This window comes from Orcinus orca, chromosome 9, assembly GCF_937001465.1.
Source record: "Orcinus orca chromosome 9, mOrcOrc1.1, whole genome shotgun sequence".
In the NCBI taxonomy this organism is placed as follows: Eukaryota; Metazoa; Chordata; class Mammalia; order Artiodactyla; family Delphinidae; genus Orcinus; species Orcinus orca.
Genome location: NC_064567.1, coordinates 22275778 through 22296323, shown reverse-complemented (window position 1 = coordinate 22296323; position 20546 = coordinate 22275778). Strand labels below are relative to the sequence as shown.

The following is a 20546-nucleotide window of genomic DNA, read 5'->3' as shown; positions in this document are numbered from 1 at the left end:
GGTTTGGGAAGATCCCACATGCCGCGGAGCGGCTGGGCCCACGAGCCATGGCCGCTGAGCCTGCACTCCGCAACAGGAGAGGCCCGCGTACCACAAAAAAAAAAAAAAAAAAAAAAAATGTAAAGGCTATTTTTGGAACAATTGGGAATTTTGTATATGGACTGGGTATTAGATGATATTAAGGGATTATTAATTTTTGTTGGCTGTAGTACATAGAAAAAATGGTCTGTTTTTTAGAGATATAACCTAAAGTTTAGCATGGGTGGAATATTATATTACCTATGTTCTTTAAAATACTTCAGTATAAAAGAAGTTATAAAACCAACCAACCACTGTCACTAAAAGAAAGTACAACATTCTGGAGAATAGCTAGTTTCCTTCATGCTCACTTTCTCAATGGGTAGTCTATTCAGTTGGGGCAGGTCAGGGTCAGCTTCTCCACCATGGACACCAATGCTCTCCGCCAGCAGTGAAAGAGCCTTGGGGAGCCCCACTCAGGGGAGCCTTGCATTAGAAGGCACATGGAGAGGGGTCTCTTCTGAAGAGTCTCTTATTCTGTTATTATCAAAGTGAAGAGAGAAAATTATCAGCTTACCATTCACTATAACACATCAGGAGATCTCCTGGTGATATAATGAACAACGTCTTGCCTCTGGTTTAGGAATACTTCTTCGACTAGAATCACAAATAAATTCCAGGCTTTGCAGCCAATCTGAAAACTGAAATTTTGCCTTTGTTTACTGCTCCACTGTAGTTTTCTCAGTCTCAGCTTCCTTTATGTCAGCCCATTAGACAAGGAGGAAAACAGTTCTCCAGCTGTGAGAATCTTAACAAATATTTTATTAACACATACTGATGTATTCCTGGGATATAAGAGTCCTCAAAACACTGCCCCCACTAAAGACACTAAAAATGCTCAAGTCCTGGGTCCTCAGTTGAGTTTTGGAACCACGCACTCCTTGAACAGAGCCAGGGTCGCCCTACCTCTCCCAGCCCACATCCCTGTGTTGCAAACAGGTTTTCCCCTCAGTCAGATGCAGATGATGACATACATGCCTTTGCAAGGGCAGGGGCTCCTTATGATTAAACCAGAATGGAGAAAAACTTAGCATCAGCTGCTCAAAAGGGAATTCAGGCTTCATTTTTCAAAGCCACTCATTCCACTTCTCTGCAGGAAGGGCTGGAATATCTTCAGGATGAGGATAAAGATTCCCACTGCCGGAATATTCGGAACACCTTCCTTGATTTCTCAGAGAGACTCTATAAATAGAAAAGCTCATTATTAGAGATTAAATTCTTTTATAGAGACAAAGGATGGGTAATAGCTTTAAGGTGTGGTCTGTAAATTTCTCCCACAATGATCTACATATGTCTAGGAGTGAGTAAAACCAGTTAATCTTATATTGTGCTACATATAATATACACCTAAAGCCAGACTAAAAATCAAGAAGCTTGAGTCTACTGTTAGATTACTGCTAACATACTCTGGAGCCTCTAAAATACGGCTTATGTCCTCCTCCAAGCATCCGTATGTGTCCTAATCTTTGAATGTGAGGATGACACTTGTGACCCAGCATCAGTGCAGCACACATTTTGCACTGATTTCGCGTCTGTGATGCTGAATTGGCCCTATTCATCATCTCTTGTGAACAAGGATTCATATTTACAAGATGCCGAGCTGGTGCTAATAGTATAATCTAAGGCCAAGGAATGAAACAAAGTTAAATGACCCTTAAGAGTTTAAACTATGACCTTGGCCTTCTCAGACTCATGATTTAGCCAGCAGAGCTAATAATAGGAAGAATCTCACTGCCACTTGATCACGTCTGTGAAGTGACCTGAGATTCTGAGAAATGGTGTTACAGGGAGACAAAACAGTTCACTAAAAGATAAAAGTTCTCAGTGAAGCAGAACATGTGGTTCTCTCTGCCTTTGAGAGTCATAGTGAAAAGCACCGGGTCTCAGTGAGAGCACAAACATATCTAGCAAGATAATCCATAAAGTTCACTCTAATTTCTGACAGAAGACGACATTTTCACTGTTTTCTTATACTCTTTGTGGCTGAATGTCTCAATAAAATAAAGTTCCAGGAGGGAAAAGTTTGAACTCTTACTTGTGACTGAGGGCAATTTAGTTAGTTAATACAGTGACACAATTGAGAGATTTAAGTTGAAAAATAGTATAAACTTTTTTCTAACTTCAAGATCCTTTACTGCAGAGCTTCTAAGTTTTGTACTTCCCAGTCACAGCAGCTGTGGGGAATCTTAAAAGACAGTTGTTAAAATGGACCTTCAAAGGTCCTGCGTGCCACGCAGTACGGCCAAATAAATAAATTAATTAATTAATTAATTAAATTAATTAATTTATCTTTGGCTGCAATGGGTCTTCGTTGCTGCATGTGGGCTTTCTCTAGTTGCGGCGAGTGGGGGCTACTCTTCGTTGCGGTGTGTGGGCTTCTCATTGCGGGCTTCTCTTGTTGCAGCGCATGGGCTCTAGGCATGCGGGCTTCAGTAGTTGTGGCTTGCAGGCTCTAGACCGCAGGCTCAGTAGTTGTGGCGCACGGCCTTAGTTGCTCTGCAGCATGTGGGATCTTCCCAGACCAGGGCTTGAACCCATGTCCCCTGCATTGGCAGGCAGATTCTTAACCACTGAGCCACCAGGGAAGCCCCTGAATGCACATTCTTGGGCGTCTAGCATCACTATAGCTCCCTCCAGTGGAATTCTGTGACCCTACAAAACCATGAATCTGGGAATGCTTCTGATAAACGTCTGCTGGCAAGTATTATTTTATTTTGTCCTTGGAGGGAACAGAGGTCAGAAATTATTATATTTACACTAAGCAAGTTACATGGCAAATTTGGGAATGAGCCAGTAAAGGAAAGAGAATGCAGTTTTTGTGATTCCTTAATGCCCACCCTCCTCTCACTTCCGTCCTTTGCACAGAGCAAACACTTGAGTTGTTTTCTCAGCTGTCATGACGGGTTTGCATTTACCCACAAGTGTCACCAGCAGCAGTCATTACTGTGATGGCAGCTGAGGGTCAGTGCACAGGGGCCGCGGAACACAGCAAAGTAACGTGCCCACCATAAGGAATGAAATCAAGGTCGTGGTGGCGGAGCACAGTGCTCCATCCTGACAGCTAAGTTAACTGGCCAGGCTCCAAGTGCAAGTGACAGTAACTCAGATGGAAAAAGCAGCTGCTCTGCAACACTAGCAGCAGCCTGTTATCCCTTTCTGTTTCTGTATTCCTTTTCTACTTCGAGTCATTTGAGTGGAGAAGACAAAGAATTTATCAGAATTCGGTGGAATGCCATATGCTAAACTGCAGAAAGAATGAACCAGTCCCATGCCTGTTCTCTAGGATGAACCCAGACTGTGTCTACCTTGACTTATGAAAGCTGTGGGCAGGCAGGGTGCTAATTATAGGACCAGCCTCCTCTCCTCATCCCATAAACAGGAAGTGCTGCACATGGTCAGGGCAATGGCTTATCTCACCATGGAGTCGGTTTCAGTTGGCTGGTTAGATGCTTTGTGGGCCAAGAGGATGTTCAGCACTGCCTTCCAGCCTGGCTCTGCCGGGGTGCTGGCATCTACCTCAGTTCCACCATTCTCCCTGGTTTCTTTTCCAAATGTGATATTCACCCAAGGACACCAGTCTCTATGCTGAGAAGTGGGATCAAAGAAGCTTCGGGAAGATGTGTCCTGAGAGAGGAGGAAGAGGAATCCGTGTTAATGAAGGGCAGATACTATGTAAGTTCAGGGAGGCATTGCTATAAATTGTCAACTCTAGAATCTCACAATGCCCACGTTTCTAGTTTTACGTTCTCCTTTAAACTTCGCCTATATATTTCCCTCTCACTTTTAAAATTCTTTTACTCCCTTTGTGTTAAACCATCCCTTATCAGGTCTATCCTCTTTTCTCACTACTGTCCCTTGGGCAAGACAAATTTATTACATTGCCAGAAGATGTCCCAAAGAAACAAATGGCAAAACCCTTAAATTTTTTTTCCCTCTGGTCACCCAACTGTCCCACCTTTAAACTTATTCTCATGGCCTCCTTATAGCCACAGGACCAGTCTCAGCTCATGCCTGCTTCTCTGTGCTGCATGGTGAGGGCTTGGGTGCTGCTGTGCTCAGGGGCCTCCACACATGCAGGCAGACTCACCGAGCTGCTGGAAGAGCAGAGGCGAGCCCGCTTGGCTCTCCGAAGAGGACTAGATGGCACTTCTAGGCCAGTGGCGTCTCCTGTTCCCATGCTTCGTGTCACTGGGCGGGTTCTGGGGGTGGGGCTAGCGGCCTCTGGCTCAGGACGGTCAACAGGACTGGAAGAGTCCAAGCTTCGAGTTCTAGAGACAATGGGACCTGGGCTCCTTTCAGCCTGAAGGAAAGGGGAGATGATGGAAGTACCCTAATGACATTAATGACTACGGTCAGGAGAAATATTTCTAGAAGCATGTGAAAGCTATATTTTTAAAACTATAAGAATTTAGTTTCTGAACTGTTTACATAACTAAACTCTTCAAAGAATATTAGATTTCTATACAAAATAATGAATTTAGCATCTCCATTGCAACTGGTGATAAAGCCACTCTGTAATATTCTTGTCAATGCGGTTATAAGTGAAGTTTAACCTAAGTTAATTATACAACCTAAGTTAATTTCCAACTTTTCTGCCAACAACACTTTTGGTAAGAATGCTGTTTTTAAAAAGTCCACCCTGAGCGCTTCCCTAGTGGCGCGGTGGTTGAAAGTCCGCCTGCCGATGCAGGGGACATGGGTTCGTGCCCCGGTTCGGGAAGATCCCACATGCCGTGGAGTGGTTAGGTCCGTGAGGCCGCTGAGCCTGCACGTCCGGAGCCTGTGCTCCGCAACGGGAGAGGCCACAACAGTGAAAGGCCCGTGTACTGCAAAAAAAACAAAGTCCACCCTAGGACTTCCCTGGTGGTCCAGTGGTAGTGCTTAAGACTCCACGCTCCCAATGCAGGGGGCCCGGGTTTGCTCCCTGGTTAGGGAATTAGATCCCACATGCTGCAACTAAGAGCCCGCATGCCGCAACTAAAAGATCCCACACACCTCAACGAAGATCCCATGTGCTGCAACTAAGACCCGGCACAGCCAAATAAATAAATATTTTTTAAAAAACAGAATAAAATTTGAAAAAATAAATAAAAAGTCCACCCCAAACAAGCCAACTAAGTCTATACCTGCTCTGAGCCTGGGGAAAACGTGGCATCCTGGCTCCGAGTCATCATCCTCCGAGGAGACTCAGGCACCAGAGAGAAGCGCTCTGGCCGGCACTCAGAGCCTGGGATGGGGGAGCTGGTCAGACCAAAGGACGCATCCAGGTCGGTCATGGATGACTCGATCTGTTGGAAGCCCCAGAGCCCCACCTTCCTCATACACTGTGAACATGTTATCAGGGAGAGCTGCATGGGTTCCAGCGAAGAACTAGGTAGGAATAGAAAAAAAAGTGCGTTTTCTCAGAGGATAACATTTTCAAGGGACTAAGCATAATGATCTGTGAGTATGCTTCATCTCATCAAACAAATCTCTGAAACAGGCCAGGGGACTGGGAACCACCTCCTCTCAGGGCCCCGTCCTCCGATCCTAGGACCCAGCTTCATCATCTCTCACGTATTTCCTACAGAAAGATCTAGGGGTCTTAGCATGCTCTCTATGGCAAGCCTATTTTAAAGGTAAGTTTTATAAATTTCTCATGTCCCTTTTAAAGTTTTTCTGTGTAAATGAAAAGTATTGCTTAATCTACCAAAGAAAGCATATTTAAAGTAAATCAAAATTGGTCTGACAGTCTTCTGTCTCAGAGGGAGTCTGCTGAACTGAGCAGCTGGAATGCAGACACCAACTTGGGGCCTAGAGGATTCCAGCTGGTGCTTCCTTCCGTACTTCCTATCAATTAAACTGATTTTTCCTTTCTAAAACTAGAAAGGAGCTTCACTGTTTATAGGAACACGAATTCCCAGCTGGGAAGTGATAGTAAAAGAAACAAAGTTCAGGCGTGTTCAAGAATTCCTGAGTTCTAATTCTGGTTTTGTTGCTAATTCTTTCTATCCCTCCTCCACCCCCTTAGTTTTTCTTTGTCACTGTTTTTCTCACAGGAAACACCATGTGATCTCCAAATGCTAGGAGTAACTGCTGTGTGTGGGTATATAATGTTGTCACAGTTTATGTCCCCAGGCAAATTCACTAACCTACACGCCCAGCCACACATGGAGAGAATACAGGCAGTGACATGGATTTGGATGATGTCTGAACCTAGTTTGGTTGCAGTTTTTCTCTCATCAGTTCCGTGATCAAGTTCATCTTCAAGCAGGTTCAGGAGAAGACTGATCTTGTCTTCTGTCAAGCACTACAAAGGAATCAAGAGAAAAGACTTAAAGTTTCAACCACCATGAAAAGTCATAGATAATGATGTACCTAGGTGGTACAAGGCAAAAATCATGAAAAAAATGACAAACACGAAGACAATTCTCTTCATTGGAGAAGACTTACTTCCAGCACAGGCTAAGGTATAACACAGGAGCTTTCTGAACTGCCCTGGATCTGCTGATTGAGAAAGGGAGCAGTGTTTCTGGAACTACCACATCTTCTCTTAGTACTAACTTGTTTTCAAATTACCAATTGCATATTTTCCCTGAAACCTGTAAACTTCAAACCCAAAAAATCACAACAGACTACTACTAATTTCTTGGCCTGGCAATGAATTTACTTTTGACACCACAAAAGACCTTGCCACAGTCTTTACTTTTGTTCTAAGAATAAGAAAGCATTATGACAGGGTGAAAAAACTTTCATTGACTAGAGACAGGAGGACATTTATAATAGGCATCAGAGGCTAACAGTTTGGTGCTAAAATCCATAATAGCTTCTCAACTTGAAGAAGCAAAATAATAGCTTCTATTTCCTACAGTAAAGTTTGTCTTGACAGAATACCCACAGGATGATGAAATGGGACAGTAAATATTCAGTTTCAAAGTGCAGATAGGACAGAGCATTTCAAAATTTCTATTTACAAGGGAAAAGGGAGTTTATAACTTCTCCAGCACTTTCTTTTGGAAAATAGTATGCGATAAACCATATGAAGCCACATTTCAGTATCTTCTGTTAAATGTTTCAGTAACAAATTGAGATAAAATTGAATTTACGCCACTTAAAGAATCATATCTGAAAGTTTAAATGGAACTCACTTATTTAAATCCTCAAGTCCTCTTTAACGGTAGAGATTGAAAAAGGTCAGTTAAGAGACAAACAAGTAGTTCTCTTCTTAGCTATCTGTAGCCTCTTGTCATTAAAAGAAATGCTTCACGCTGGCGACAACTGAACGCCACTGTATGCTAGCCAAGAAAAACTCACCATAGTTTTTAAGTCCTCTGGCCTCAGGGAAGGAAGCTGGAAGTCCAAGTGACAAAGGCTTTGAAAACGATCTAGGAATTCACTAACAAGAACCGCAGGTTCATCCAATGGCAACATCCCAAATCGATCTGTGGAAAAAGTAAACTGGGAGATTATATTGGTACAAATTATAAAAAATAATAAGCATGTATAGAACAACAGGGGAAATGTAAATTGATGATATTCGATGATACTAAGAAATTAACAATAACACCTAGACTTGTGATAATCAATTAAAATAATGTAACTGAAGTGCTAAAAATAGTTCCCAGTGTACAGTAAGTGCTACGTATCACAGTTACTTCATCATTATTATCATTATTTATCACTTGTTTTTTAGGATTGTTTTAGGTATTGTTTTTAGGTTTAATCTCAGTAATGTTTTATTTTCCTTAAGGGCAGAGACAATATCTCACATAATTTACAGATTTCTCATTACTCCTACCAATAGATATATATATATATTTAAATTTATTTATTATTTTTGGCTGTGTTGGGTCTTCGTTTCTGTGCGAGGGCTTTCTCTAGTTGCGGCGAACGGGGGCCACTCATCATCGCGGTGCGTGGGGCCTCTCACTGTCGCGGCCTCTCTTGTTGTGGAGCACAAGCTCCAGATGCGCAGGCTCAGTAGTTGTGGCTCACAGGTCTAGTTGCTCCGCAGCATGTGGGATCCTCCCAGACCAGGGCTCAAACCCGTGTCCCCTGCATTGGCAGGCAGACTCTCAACCACTGTGCCACCATGGAAGCACCCAATAGATATTTGCTATTATTAAATAATATTAATTTTCTGATGCTAAAAGATCAGTTATCAGAGTACTGATTTTTATTTCTCAACAACAAAATGATTACAGTATGGTTTTTAATATCATTTGATAGAGCTAAACTTCTAGTACTTTTGGTCTTAAAATGATTACAATTTCTTTGGTCCCAGAATCAAATGCCCTAATATTTAAAATCCTTATCATCTCACTCTAATACTACACTTTGGTTCCTAGAAGCCCCATAACGCAATTTTCAAAAAAGAATTAATTTACTTGATGGGGGCAGGGAAATCCTTTCACAGTGTATATGTATATCAGATCACCACATTGCATACTTTTTAAAAAAATAAATTTATTTATTTTTGGCTGCGTTGGGTCTTTGCTGCTGCGCGTGGGCTTTCTTTAGTTGCGGCGAGCAGGGGCTACTCTTCGTTGTGCCGTGCGAGCTTCTCATTGCAGTGGCTTCTGTTGTTGCAGAGCATAGGCTCTAGGCGCACAGGCTTCAGTAGTTGTGGCACACGGGCTTCAGTAGTTGTGGCACACGGGCTTAGTTGCTCCGCAGCATGTGGGATCTTTCCCAACCAGGGCTCGAACCCGTGTCCCCTGCATTGGCAGGCAGATTCTTAACCGCTGTGCTACCAGGGAAGCCCCCTGCATACTTTAAATATCTTACAATTTTGTCAATTATACTTCAATAAAGCTGGAAAAATAAACAATAAAAGAAAAAGAAATTACTGATTTTTTTGGATAGAGCTGTGATAGTACTTTTGTGATTATGTTTATTTTTTGGCCACACTGTGCAGCATGCGGGATCTTAGTTCCCAGACCAGGGATCAAACTCGTGCCCCTGCATTGGGAGCATGGAGTCTTAATCACTGGACCACCAGGGAAGTCCCTGTGATTATGTTTAAAAAGCAGAGTCTCAGGAAAGGTTTCTCAGAAGTCGTCAGGTCTAAGCTGAATTGGAAAGACCAACAACAGTGTGTAAAAGTAAAGCCCTAGAGGATAGCACACGTGGGGAATTCTAAATAGTCTCACAGGGTTGGAACACAGTATTCCTGTGGGGAGACTAGTCGGAGAGAAGGTTAAAGTATAGACAGCAGCCAGACCATGATTTTATTAATGTATGTGATGAGAAACTACTGGAAGATTTTTTTAAAAGGAAGAAGTGAAAGTGATATTATAGACAATATGTATTAGTTTAGAGCAGAGACTAAGGGGTCAGTCTGGATGCAAAGAAATAAGCTTAGCAGACATTAAGGTGATTTAAAGTAGTAATCCCTCTAAGATATGAGTGGCATAAGGATGGAGAGAAGGAGCATCAATTTTGAATGAAGGAACACTATCAAGCACACCAACATCTGCATAATGGGAGACACAGAAGAAGGGCAGGGAAAGGGGCAGAAAGAGTATTTGAAGACATACTAACTGAAAACTTCCCAAATTTTATGAAAAACAGTAATCTATACATCTAAAAGCTCAAAATCTGTGTAAGCAGAGAAGGGAAGAGAGAATATGCTAAATAGAATCAGAGTAGGTAGGAAGTGTACCAAGTACAGGAAGGATTGATTAGCACTTGTGATGACACATAACTTGGGAAAAAGAGTGTTCGAGTTACAGTCACACACAACAATCATGTACAAAGATGGTTTGACAAGAGGTTCTAAAATGAATAAGCTAGTTTTCCCAAATGGAAAGTTAACTAGATAAACACTATCCCTCATCTCCTAGAAGACTAAAATTTTAGATGGCCCTACTTATTATAAAGCTTCAAACATGCTACATGTGACAACATGGATTAATTAAAAAAAAGTTGACTCCCCCTACAAAAGTAGGTTGCAGAATATATATAGAATGATAACATTCATAGAAAATTTTAAAACAAATAAATAGTGCCATATATATTGCTTCTAGATACATGTAAATGTTGTAGACATAGAAACCATGTAAGCAAATCATGGACACCAAATTCAGGATAGTAGTTATTACAGGACAGGGAGGCAGGGAATGAGATTGGGGAAGACTACACAGCTGTATCTGTAATTCTTCCTGATTAACAGAAAGAAAGCAGGGTGGGGTGGTTTTGCAAGGATAGCAAAATGTTAGTATTAGGTGGGGTTGGGTGGTAGATACAGAGATGTTTCTTATATTATTATTATCTACAATTTTTTCTATACTTGAAACACTCCACAATCTTAGAAATTACTCAAGAAGTTAAAAATAAAACAAAGAGACACTTTCTATATTCAAGGGTAACAAAATATTCCTTAAGAGTTTATCAAATTATTTAAAGTTGGGACTTCCCTGGTGGTGCAGTGGTTAAGAATCCGCCTCCCAATGCAGGGGACACAGGTTCGATCCCTGGTCTGGGAAGATCCCACATGCCGCAGAGCAACTAAGCCCATGTGCCACAACTACTGAGCCTGCGCTTTAGAGCCCGTGAGCCACAACTACTGAGCCCTCATGCCACAACTAACTGAAGCCCGCGTGCCTAGAGCCCGTGCTCTGCAACAAGAGAAGACACCGCGATGAGAAGCCCGTGCACCACAACAAAGAGTAGCCCCCGCTCGCCGCAACTAGAGAACGCTTGCGCACAGCAATGAAGACCAAATGCAGACAAAAATAAACAAATAAATTTTAAAAAATTATTTAAAGTTGTTGCAAGCAACCAAATAGGTCAAAAAAGTCATTAATTTTAAAAGATGCATCATTTTACTAGAAAAGTCAGGTAATAAAAAACTGAAATCAATGAGAAAGGTGTGGACTTTAAAAAAGTGAGGTTTAATAATAAAACGGAAACACGTCCTATGACCAGTGGCTTTGGTTTAACAAAACTTGGGAGAAGAAACCAGGTCCCAACACCTATCTGATCATCTTCTAATTCAGGATTTGGTCTGATTGTTACAACCCTAAGAAAGTACCACTAAAAACCTATGAAGGGAAAAGAGTGAACAGAGAAGAAATTAATCCCATCATGAAAATGTCTTCACATAAGTTTAAATATGTGTTTTACAATTAATGTACGTGTATATTTTGTCTACTTTAAAGTATATGATATGCTCAAAATAATCAGTCCTAATAAATTAGTAATTGTAATTTAAAATGTTTACAGTGATTTAATTTAGTTTGTAATTATTGGTAAATGTTAGAAAAAAATTACCTTCACAATTTTATTAGATACGCTTAATAAATGCAAGCATTAAAGTATAAATAGATGAGGTTTTCTTTTCTCCACACAAAAGTCTCTTGAATGTTAAAAAAACAAATCAAGGGGGCTTCCCTGGTGGCGCAGTTGAGAGTCCACCTGCTGATGCAGGGGACACGGGTTCGTGCCCCAGTCCGGGAAGATCCCACATGCCGCGGAGCGGCTAGGCCTGTGAGCCATGGCCGCTGAGCCTGCGTGTCCGGAGCCTGTGCTCCGCAACAGGAGAGGCCACAGCAGTGACAGGCCTGCGTACCGCAAAAAAAACCCAAAAAACAAAAAACAAATCAAGGGATGATATAATTGGAAGGTCATATTTGAGATCTATTTAGGAGGTAGAATGGATAGGACCAGCTGGTGATGATAAGGAGGGGCATCTAAGGTGACTTTCAGGTTTTTGGGTAGCATAACTGGAGGGGGAGGTAAGTAACATCTACCAAGATGGAGACAACATAAGAAGTGAATAAAGTTTTAAGCATAAGATGAAGAAATCAGTTTTGTATATTTTGAGTTCTAGGTACCTGTAAGATTTTAAGTGGAAATGTTTAGAAGGTAGTTGAAAATATGAGTCAAGTTCAAAAGAGAGATCTGAATAGAAGTCAGAAGTCTTCAAGTAGGTGGTAGCTGAAGTCACAAATGGGACCAAGAAAGTAGAGTGTATTGTACAACATGGGAAATACAGCCAATATTTTGTAATAACTATAAATGGAAAGTAACCTTTAAAAATTGTACAAAAAAATTAAAATGCAAAAAAAAAAAAGAAAGTAGAGTGCATGGTAGCAAGAGTTCGCAACCACCAACATACGTCTTAGCAGATAGAGAATCTATCTCTGCCCTGGGTGCACTGGATAGAGAAGATTCAAATATGCATAGGACTGAGTTTTGTTATACTACACCGTGAAACAGCTAGGCCAACAGCAGGAAATCCTTGTTATACAGTTATTTTCACTTTAAAAATTTTATTTCTTAATAATTCCTTTTCCATCACCTCTTCATATATCAGTAGATGGCACTCTACGGTCACTTTCCAACTATTTTTTCCTCTTAGTGGTCACTCATGGAATATTCCTGGGCATCAGTGACCCTGGAATTAGCCTGAGCTGTCCTACTGAAATAAAAAACATACCTACATGGAGCTGATTTCCTGTCAAGCATGAAATATATGAATTAATAGTGCTGCATTGTAAACATGGGTCCAAAGAGTTTTGTCCCTGGTCTTGGTGAGCCCCCTGGCGGGCTCGGCTGTTGAAGCTGGTTACTCAGCAGGAATATGCCAACACGGCCAGCAAAATAAAAGCAAATCCCACTTGAGACTACGTCTTGGGCTCCCTTGTTCTGAAGCATTTTGTGCACACATCAGTGGTTTCTGATTCGAGAGAGAGTGCGTACTGCCACAGCCCTTACACGAGAAGGACAAGAGGAGCCTGCACCTGGCCTCTCCAGACCCCTTACCATGGGGCAGTCTTTGGCTGTGATGATATCCTTACTTCAGTGCTACTGATATATTGTGCTGTTTTACTGTAATAAACTGTAGATTTGTAATCACTCTCATGTGGGGTCCTGTGAGTCTTCTTTAGCAACTGAACCATATTTAACTGCCACCGTTAGTGCCATTAGTGTACCAGGAAGCCTGGGTAGAACATGGGGCTGTTTGCTCTGGTGGGAAAAGCAGAGAGTCTGAGATCAGATAAAACCATGGTCATGGCTCCTCACTAGCTGGTTTTAAGACTTCTGATTCTTGGGACTTCCCTGGTGGCACAGTGGTTAAGAATCCGCCAGTCAATGCAGGGGACACGGGTTTGAGCCCTGGTCCGGGAAGATCCCACATGCCGCGGAGCAACTAAGCCCGTGCGCCACAGCTACTGAGCCTGTGCTCTAGAACCTGCGAGCCACAACTACTGAGCCTGCGTGCCTAGAACCCGTGCTCCACAACAAGAGAAGCCACCGCAATGAGAAGACTGCGTACCACAACACAGAGTAGCCCCTGCTTGCCACAACTAGAGAAAGCCCGTGCGCAGCAACTAAGACCCAATGCAGCAATAAGCAAACAAACAAACAAATAAATAAATAAAATAGAAAAAAAAAAGATTTCTGATTCTCAGTTTCCTCACCTAAAAATCAGGTTGATATCTACCTCCCAGGGCCCCTGAGAGGATTAAATTGGATAATGTATGTACGATTAAACCTTTGGCATGTCAAATGCACTTAATAAATAACACAATAAGTGAATGAATATTAGTTCTCTTGTAAAGCGCAAATAGACAGGAGGAAAAAGAAACTTCAAAGGCTAGATTTTCTCAAAGAAATAGACAATATGAGAAACGCAATGACCAGGGGTGGGGATGGACTGGGAGATTGGGATTGACATATATACACTAATATGTATAAAATAGATAACCAATGAGAACCTGCTGTATAGCACAGGGAACTCTACCCAATGCTCTGTGGTTACCTAAATGAGAAGGAAATCCAAAAGAGGGGATATATGTACACATATAGCTGATTCACTTCGCCGTACAGCAGAAACTAACACAACATTGTAAAGCAACTATACCCCAATTAAAAACAAATAAACAAACAAGCAAAAAAACAAAACAAAAGAACCCCGCATTGACCAAGAAGAGATGGTAAATGGGAAATTTTGTAAATAAGTACCTGGAGAGGGGCTGTCTGGCCAGAAACAGAACTTCTCATGGGCAGTACACAAGGCTTTCTTCAGCTCAGCACATCGTTCCTTATCTGAAACCCGAATAGATAACAATGCCTTAAAAACAATGTCTTATATAGATTCAAAATCCAATGACCAAAAGCCTTTAAGAGTATAGATACAACTAAGAATTAAAATAACTCAGAAAAATTTTAAAGATATGAAATATTAGCAACTGAATCATCTTAATATTTTTCACAAAACAAGTTCTAAATCAAGATTCTGAAAGCAATAACAAAGGAGGTATCATGTATCTTATAAGGCAGGCATTCCAAAATGTGAGCCTTCATAAAAGTCCTGTGTCTCTTAGCCTAAGTATAAATTTCGGAACTATAAAATAAACATACTGCTGTTAGTTTCCCAGAATACACAAAGTCAGGTTCACTCTAAAGTAGCTGAGCTTTAAAAAAAAAAAAAAAAAAAAGTAATGACTAAAGCTAGTAATTAGGGTGAAGACAATCACAAATTCACCTTGTTATATACAGAAGTACACATTCTTTGATCAAACACAAGTGACTGGTCATTTCAGAAAAACTAGTATAGGGCTTCCCTGGTGGCGCAGTGGTTGAGAGTCCGCCTGCCGATGCAGGGGACACGGGTTCGTGCCCCAGTCCGGGAAGATCCCACATGCCGCAGAGCAGCTGGGCCCGTGAGCCATGGCCACTGAGCCTGTGCGTCCGGAGCCTGTGCTCCGCAACGGGAGAGGCCACAACAGTGAGAGGCCCGTGTACCGCAAAAAAAAAAAGAAAAACCTAGTATAGATGTCTTTTGAATATGGAGAAAAATGTAATTTGTACTTTATACTTACATCTGTCAAAATCAAAAGCTGGTTGTAAAGTGGCACAGAGAAAAGCTTGACAGCTGGAGCACTTCAGCATATCACATTCAACTGTGACCCAGCCATATTTTGCACAGACCAGTGGAGACAGCTCAGGGGGCTTACCTGCCCATTTCAAAGAGTATTCACATTAAGAAAAACAACATGCATGTACATTAAAATGAACAAGTCAGAAATGAAAACTTTAACTCAATGTATATAGGAATAAACACATTAAGAGGAAAAGCAACAGGAAGCCCTATGCATTTTATATGTTTAAAATGTTTATTTTATTATTGGTTGTGGGGTACAGTAGAAAAGCCATTTGCTTTTGCTTAATATGAAATACTAGGGATTTGAAAACACTAGTGAAAGCACTGGGATTTGCCTAAGCAGTAAGGGATGGTGAAGGTCAAACAAGCTGAAATATTTTATCACTCATCTCTGCTCTCCTATTGTATCACATCCACTTTTGCCTTCTGAAGAATAAAGTCAGTAAAATTAATAATATTCATTATTCCTCCCTACCCCAAATTTGATTGTTATATACTAACGTGTGTGTGGTATGTGTGTTTTAAGTAAGCTGAGAGCATCAAGAGCATCTGTAAGTATGTGCATGGGAAATATGTCCTAAAATATTTATTGATCTTTAATATTCAACACTCAGCTTTTTCTATTTTACCTATAGAGCTCTTGTTTTACAGAGCACAGGAAAAAAAAAAGGATAAAACATAAAAGAGGCAGGAAAGTTCTATATTTTTACAAGGGATATAGGAACTTGAAAACATTCTAATAGCAGCAAAAGGAGGACTGAAGGCTAGAAACAGAATCTAAATATAAATGTTAAAGGAGTTTGGATTATGTAGAATAAAAGTAATAGAATCACTTAACTAGCTTAAGTTAAATAAATAATTATCATATCAAAGTGGCAATCAATTTATATCCAATGGGAACAAAAAAACAACAAAAGAAAATGATTTTAAATGCTTTGTCAATATCAGGAATTAATCCAAGGAACAGGAGTAGAAGCATGGTTAAAATACTTTCCCCTTCCTGAACAATTCAGTCCTAAAGCCACCAGGTGGTGAGCAAGGCAGAGGATTAAGCCAGGAGGTGGGGAGACAGCTCATCGCATGGTGTCAAAAGCCAAAAAAAATAAAGCCAAGTCGGGTAAAGAGGGAGTCCATACAGAGGGGGGCCTACCTTGGGGTGCTGTAGCCAAGTGGGGTGTAAAGAGCATCTACATGGGGCTCCCACTCACCAAATCAGGGGCAACTGGAATCTCAAAATATATAATAGTAATGGATTATGACCCATTGAATAAAAAAGGAAATCATGAGCCCATGCTGCTACAATAAGTTACATAAAGTTTGATGAGGAATGTGATATTTACATGGTTTCAAAGCACATCCCCACAAAAGTTTAATTACAAAGGAGGAAAACGCTACTTTACAATGGAAAACAGGACAGACACTCCCTTAATCAATTGATCAAAATGATGATCGAGGGTAAAGGGACAGATCAAAATCATGTGCCACCTGACAGGATGCAATGAGAACACAGCGTTACTTCTGTGATATTCCTACATAACCTGAATCTAATCATAATGAAACATCAGACAAATGCAAGTTGAGATACACTCTATAAAATAACTGGCCTATAATCTTCAAAAGTATCAAGGTCATGAAATTCAAGGAAAAACTGAGGATTCTCAACTGGATCCTTTTGCTATAAAGAACATTATTACTACAATTGATGGAATGATTATGATGTAAGGGTTATATGGCAGTAATTTATTATGTGAATTTCCCAATTTTGATGGTTTCATTGTGGTTATGTAAGAGAAAGTCCTTGTTTGTGGGAAATATTTGGGGGTAATGAGGTGTCACTTTGGCAACTTACTTTCAAGTACTCACATGGAAGTTCTTTGTAACCTGTGCAATCTTTCTATAAGTCTGTAATTGCTTTAAATTAAAAACACTCTAGCAAATAGAAAATGGCAAAAGTGATGTGATGTCAGTTGAGACCTAGCTTCTATCTTGCTCTCTCTTGCTTGCTCACTCTGACTGAAGCCCGCTGCCATGTTGTGAACTATCCCTGTGAAGAGCCCATGGAACTCCAGCCAAATTTCTTACCAAGTTTAATTCTAAAAATTAAAAACATCAGAGAAAGTGGTGTTACTCCTAGGAGAATAATTCCAGAAGCAGGCAGAAAGTGCAACTCACTCAAACCAAAAAGGATATAGAAAAGGTTTCCACTCTGCTAAAGAAGGCTTCTTTGCTTCTAGATTCCAATGGAGGTTCTTCTGCTCGCGGTGATCCATTAACTGACTGGAGTGTGGCAGATGTGTCCTTCCTAAAATAAAGTGGCAGAACTATTGGTAATCCTTTCAAGGTATCACTTTGCCTAAAAGTTTTTTATCTAGCTTCTCTGCACATTGTATCATCAATCACGCCACTCTGGATTTTAACCTTTCTAAATATCATTTCAGTCAGGTAATTTTTCTGTTTAACACTGTCAATAGTTTCACAATACTTACTAAGCAGAATCCAAATTCTTCAGACTGGCATTCAAATCTCTACAGTTTGGCCATAACTAAGTTTCAAGCAATTTCTACCTTGACCATGCTCCACTAATCCTATACTGGCAAACTATGCTACCTCACTCATTGCTCCCCAACAGTATTTTGCATAATTTTTGTAAACACAAAATAAGACTCAAGGCTTCTGTGCATTATCCAATTTGAACCATCTTAGAAATTTAACTATTTTAACAGCAGAAAATGACAATTTTGATATTTCTACCTGGATTGATCCTTGCTATGCACTTCTTCCCGAAAGGAACTAATTTGAAAATTTAAATCAAAGTAAAGAATTTTAGCTATTTAATGAAAAAATTCAAGGAGAAAAAAACCAGCAAAACAGTTCTTTTATATTCAGTGAAAGGCATTTCAACAGCACCTGGGAAGTTTAGAGGGAGGAACTGCTGAAGACAAAAGTAATTTTAATAAAAGTAAGATTACACCAAGTATTACAACTCAAAATAAAGTAATTTATTCTAAGAATCCTTCTGAGAGTGACAGCCTCAGGGAGGTGTGGATCTTGGAAAAAATTCAGAGCTTCCATAAACTTGGATAGAAAAAAATGACATTTATTTTGGTAACCTCTAACTGAAATGTAGCATTTCCCTCCATTATGAATGAAGATAATTTAAAAAACCACAGTAGCATCAGCAGTATCTGTAAATTTGTCATCAATGGAAATCACAGGTATTTTGTCACCACATTATGGTTGTTGCACATGTTTTGAAATACCGTTTATGCTCTCGCTACTTCAAAATTATGGTAGATAACAGACCTATTACTAGATATTATTTAACTCTTAAATAATGAAGCGTTTTACTGCATCACTTTTTTTCTTTTACTTCTTGGTAACTGCATTCCAACGTAATTGGTATCCTTTATAATCCTATGTAATTTACTTTATGCATTTAAAAATATAATTCTCAGAAGGTGTTCACAAACTTTACCAGGCTGCCAAAGGTGTCTAGGACTTAAAAAGGTTAAGAAGTCTAAGAGAAATCAGGTGCGCATATTCAGTTCGCGGTCCTCTTTTTCCTTCCTCCCAAAACCTGTCTTAAGGCAAAATTGCGCCCAGTACCTCCCGAGCAGAAGATTAAAGCCGACTGAGCGACTGGAACCTCAGTCTCTTCAAGATCCCGAGTCGCAGCCATTCCCATCGCCCGAGTTACAGACCCAGGGTATCCTACCCTGGCCTGAGTCCCCCAAACCCTCTCCAATCCGCCGTCGCCAGACCCAGGGTGGACTCGCGGACTCACACTTCGGCGCCTCCCTCTTCCAGGGCAATCCCCTCATCTATCAGCTGTCGGACTTTCTGGGGAGTCTCTTCTGGGGAGCGAACAACCGCACTACAATTCTTTTCGACCCCCGCGGCAAACGTTGGCCCCTCAGTGGGCGCCGCCATCTTGGTCCGTTTCCGAGTTCCTTCCCGGCGCGTGTGAAGGCTCAGGAACTTCCGTTCTGAGCTGTTAGGATCCTCTTTTGGCTTCCCACGCGTTGGCCCAAGCAACCTGCCGGGCGTCACCGCCGGGCCCAGCCCTTCCTGGCCATTTTAGAACGAGGTAGGGACTTCCCTGGCGGTCCAGTGATTAAGACTGCGCGCTTGCATTGCAGGGGGTGTGGGTTCCATCCCCTGGTCGGGGAGCTTAGATCCCGCATGCCCTGCGGCGTGGCCCAAACAAACAAACAAAACCGAGGTAGACCCTCGCGGGAGGGCTCTGGTTGAACACCAAGATTAGTCGTTTCCTTTATGTAAGAGCATACTTGGCTTGATAAGAGGTTTTTAGAGCGCTGTCTCTCCGAGTTCAGCAGGGTTGAGGGGCCCAATTTAGTCTTAAGGTAATTAACTGATAAGACTCTGCTAAGTTTATCTTTTTACATGTGAGGGAATGGCGACAGTCACTTGAGAGTAAATAATTTAGAATCCTTAGAAACCGTGTTACGGGTGGGTTTAGAAGTCTGGCGTTTGCCGTTATCGAACACTTCTTCCCTGCTTTGTCCAAAAATTATTTATTGAGGTGTCCTACTGACGCTGTCCTCGGCGCTGGCAATGACAGCAGTGAATAAAGGAGACGTAATTTTTAGTGGAGTTAGACATTAAAAAAATACGTTTTCCTGAACTTTTGAAATTACAAGTGCTCCAAAGAAATCCCAAGGGTTAGGGTTAGGGTAAAGGAGGACCTAATTCAGTCTACAGATTCTCCTGAGAGCATCTGTGCTGGAGTTAAAATAGATGAGATTGTGGGAAAGAGATCTACACAGACTCTAACAGCATCCCAAACTGGAAGGAGTCTGCCTCATATAATAAACAGAAAAAAGAGACTGATGTGACTGAGCAATGGGCAAAGGTAAAAGTGGGGCCACCCCCCAACCCCCCCCACCCCCCGCCAGCTCACTCTCTGTGGGCTCCTAACTTTAGTAGTTATTCCCGCCCACCAGGACTTTCAGCCTATTGATCTCAGCCTTTCCATTGTTCCGAACACCACCACCTTATTTCTTCCCTCCTTAGCCAGCTTCAGTTCGATGCCAATCATTATCATCATTCCTTTGCAAAATTTGCATATGGACAGAGAATTAGTTAATATTAAAGACTTATTTAGTTTTGTTATATGTGATAATGGCACTGTGATTATGGTTTTTAAAAGTCCTTACTGGGAATTCCCTGGTGGTTTAGGGGGTAGGACTCGGTACTGTTACTGCTGAGGACCCAGGTTCCATCCCTGGTTGTGTAACTAAGATCCCACAAGCCTCGTGTCGTGGCCAAAAAAAATCCTTACTTATAAGAGATACGTCTTGAGGTGTTTATGGGTGAACTAGTATGACGTCTGGGATTTGCTTTAAAGTTCTGGAGGAAAAGAAAATGTGAGGAGAATAGATGAAAAAAAATTTTTTTTAATGTTTATTTATTTACTTATTTGGCTGCTCCAGGTCTTAGTTGCAGCACTCGGGATCTTTACTTGCGGCATGCATGCAGGATCTAGTTCCCTGAACGGGGATCCAACCTGTGCCCCCTGCATTGGGAACGTGGAGTCTTAACCATTGGACCACAGGGGAAATCCCATGATGAAAAA

The 20546-nt window shown here is 41.2% G+C and overlaps 1 protein-coding gene across 4 annotated transcripts; it reads right to left on the bottom strand.

The window, feature by feature from the left end:
• Window positions 1-817: 817 nt before the first annotated feature.
• On the bottom strand, window positions 818-19130 carry ZC3HC1 (zinc finger C3HC-type containing 1). Of its 4 annotated transcripts, none has more exons than XM_004272202.3 (10): window positions 18735-19130; window positions 17141-17252; window positions 14889-15039; window positions 14029-14112; window positions 7372-7499; window positions 6210-6367; window positions 5205-5448; window positions 4166-4378; window positions 3496-3702; window positions 818-1260 (listed from the first exon to the last, which is right to left on the bottom strand). In XM_004272202.3, the coding sequence occupies exons 1-10, from the start codon at window positions 18878-18880 to the stop codon at window positions 1192-1194; spliced, it is 1512 nt and encodes a 503-aa protein (XP_004272250.1). In that variant the 5' UTR covers window positions 18881-19130; the 3' UTR covers window positions 818-1191. The 4 variants fall into 4 exon arrangements, with proteins under 4 accessions (XP_004272250.1, XP_033288357.1, XP_033288358.1 ...); XM_033432466.2 differs by having other exon boundaries at window positions 4166-4408; window positions 18735-18920; XM_033432467.2 differs by having other exon boundaries at window positions 4166-4408; window positions 14889-15046; window positions 17123-17252; window positions 18735-18873.
• Between the last annotated feature and the right edge of the window lie 1416 nt (window positions 19131-20546).

Excerpts from the sequence above, each read along its gene's own strand:
- ZC3HC1 (XM_033432466.2), bottom strand. The coding sequence starts at position 18,880 with ATGGCGGCGCCCACTGAGGGGCCAACGTTTGCCGCGGGGGTCGAAAAG. Across the intron at positions 15,040-17,140 it reads GCAGAGTGGAAACCTTTTCT|TCTTTGAAATGGGCAGGTAA; the intron begins ATATCCTTTTTG and ends TAATGTGAATAC. Across the intron at positions 6,368-7,371 it reads CAGAGGACTTAAAAACTATG|TGCTTGACAGAAGACAAGAT; the intron begins GTGAGTTTTTCT and ends ATTCCTTTGTAG.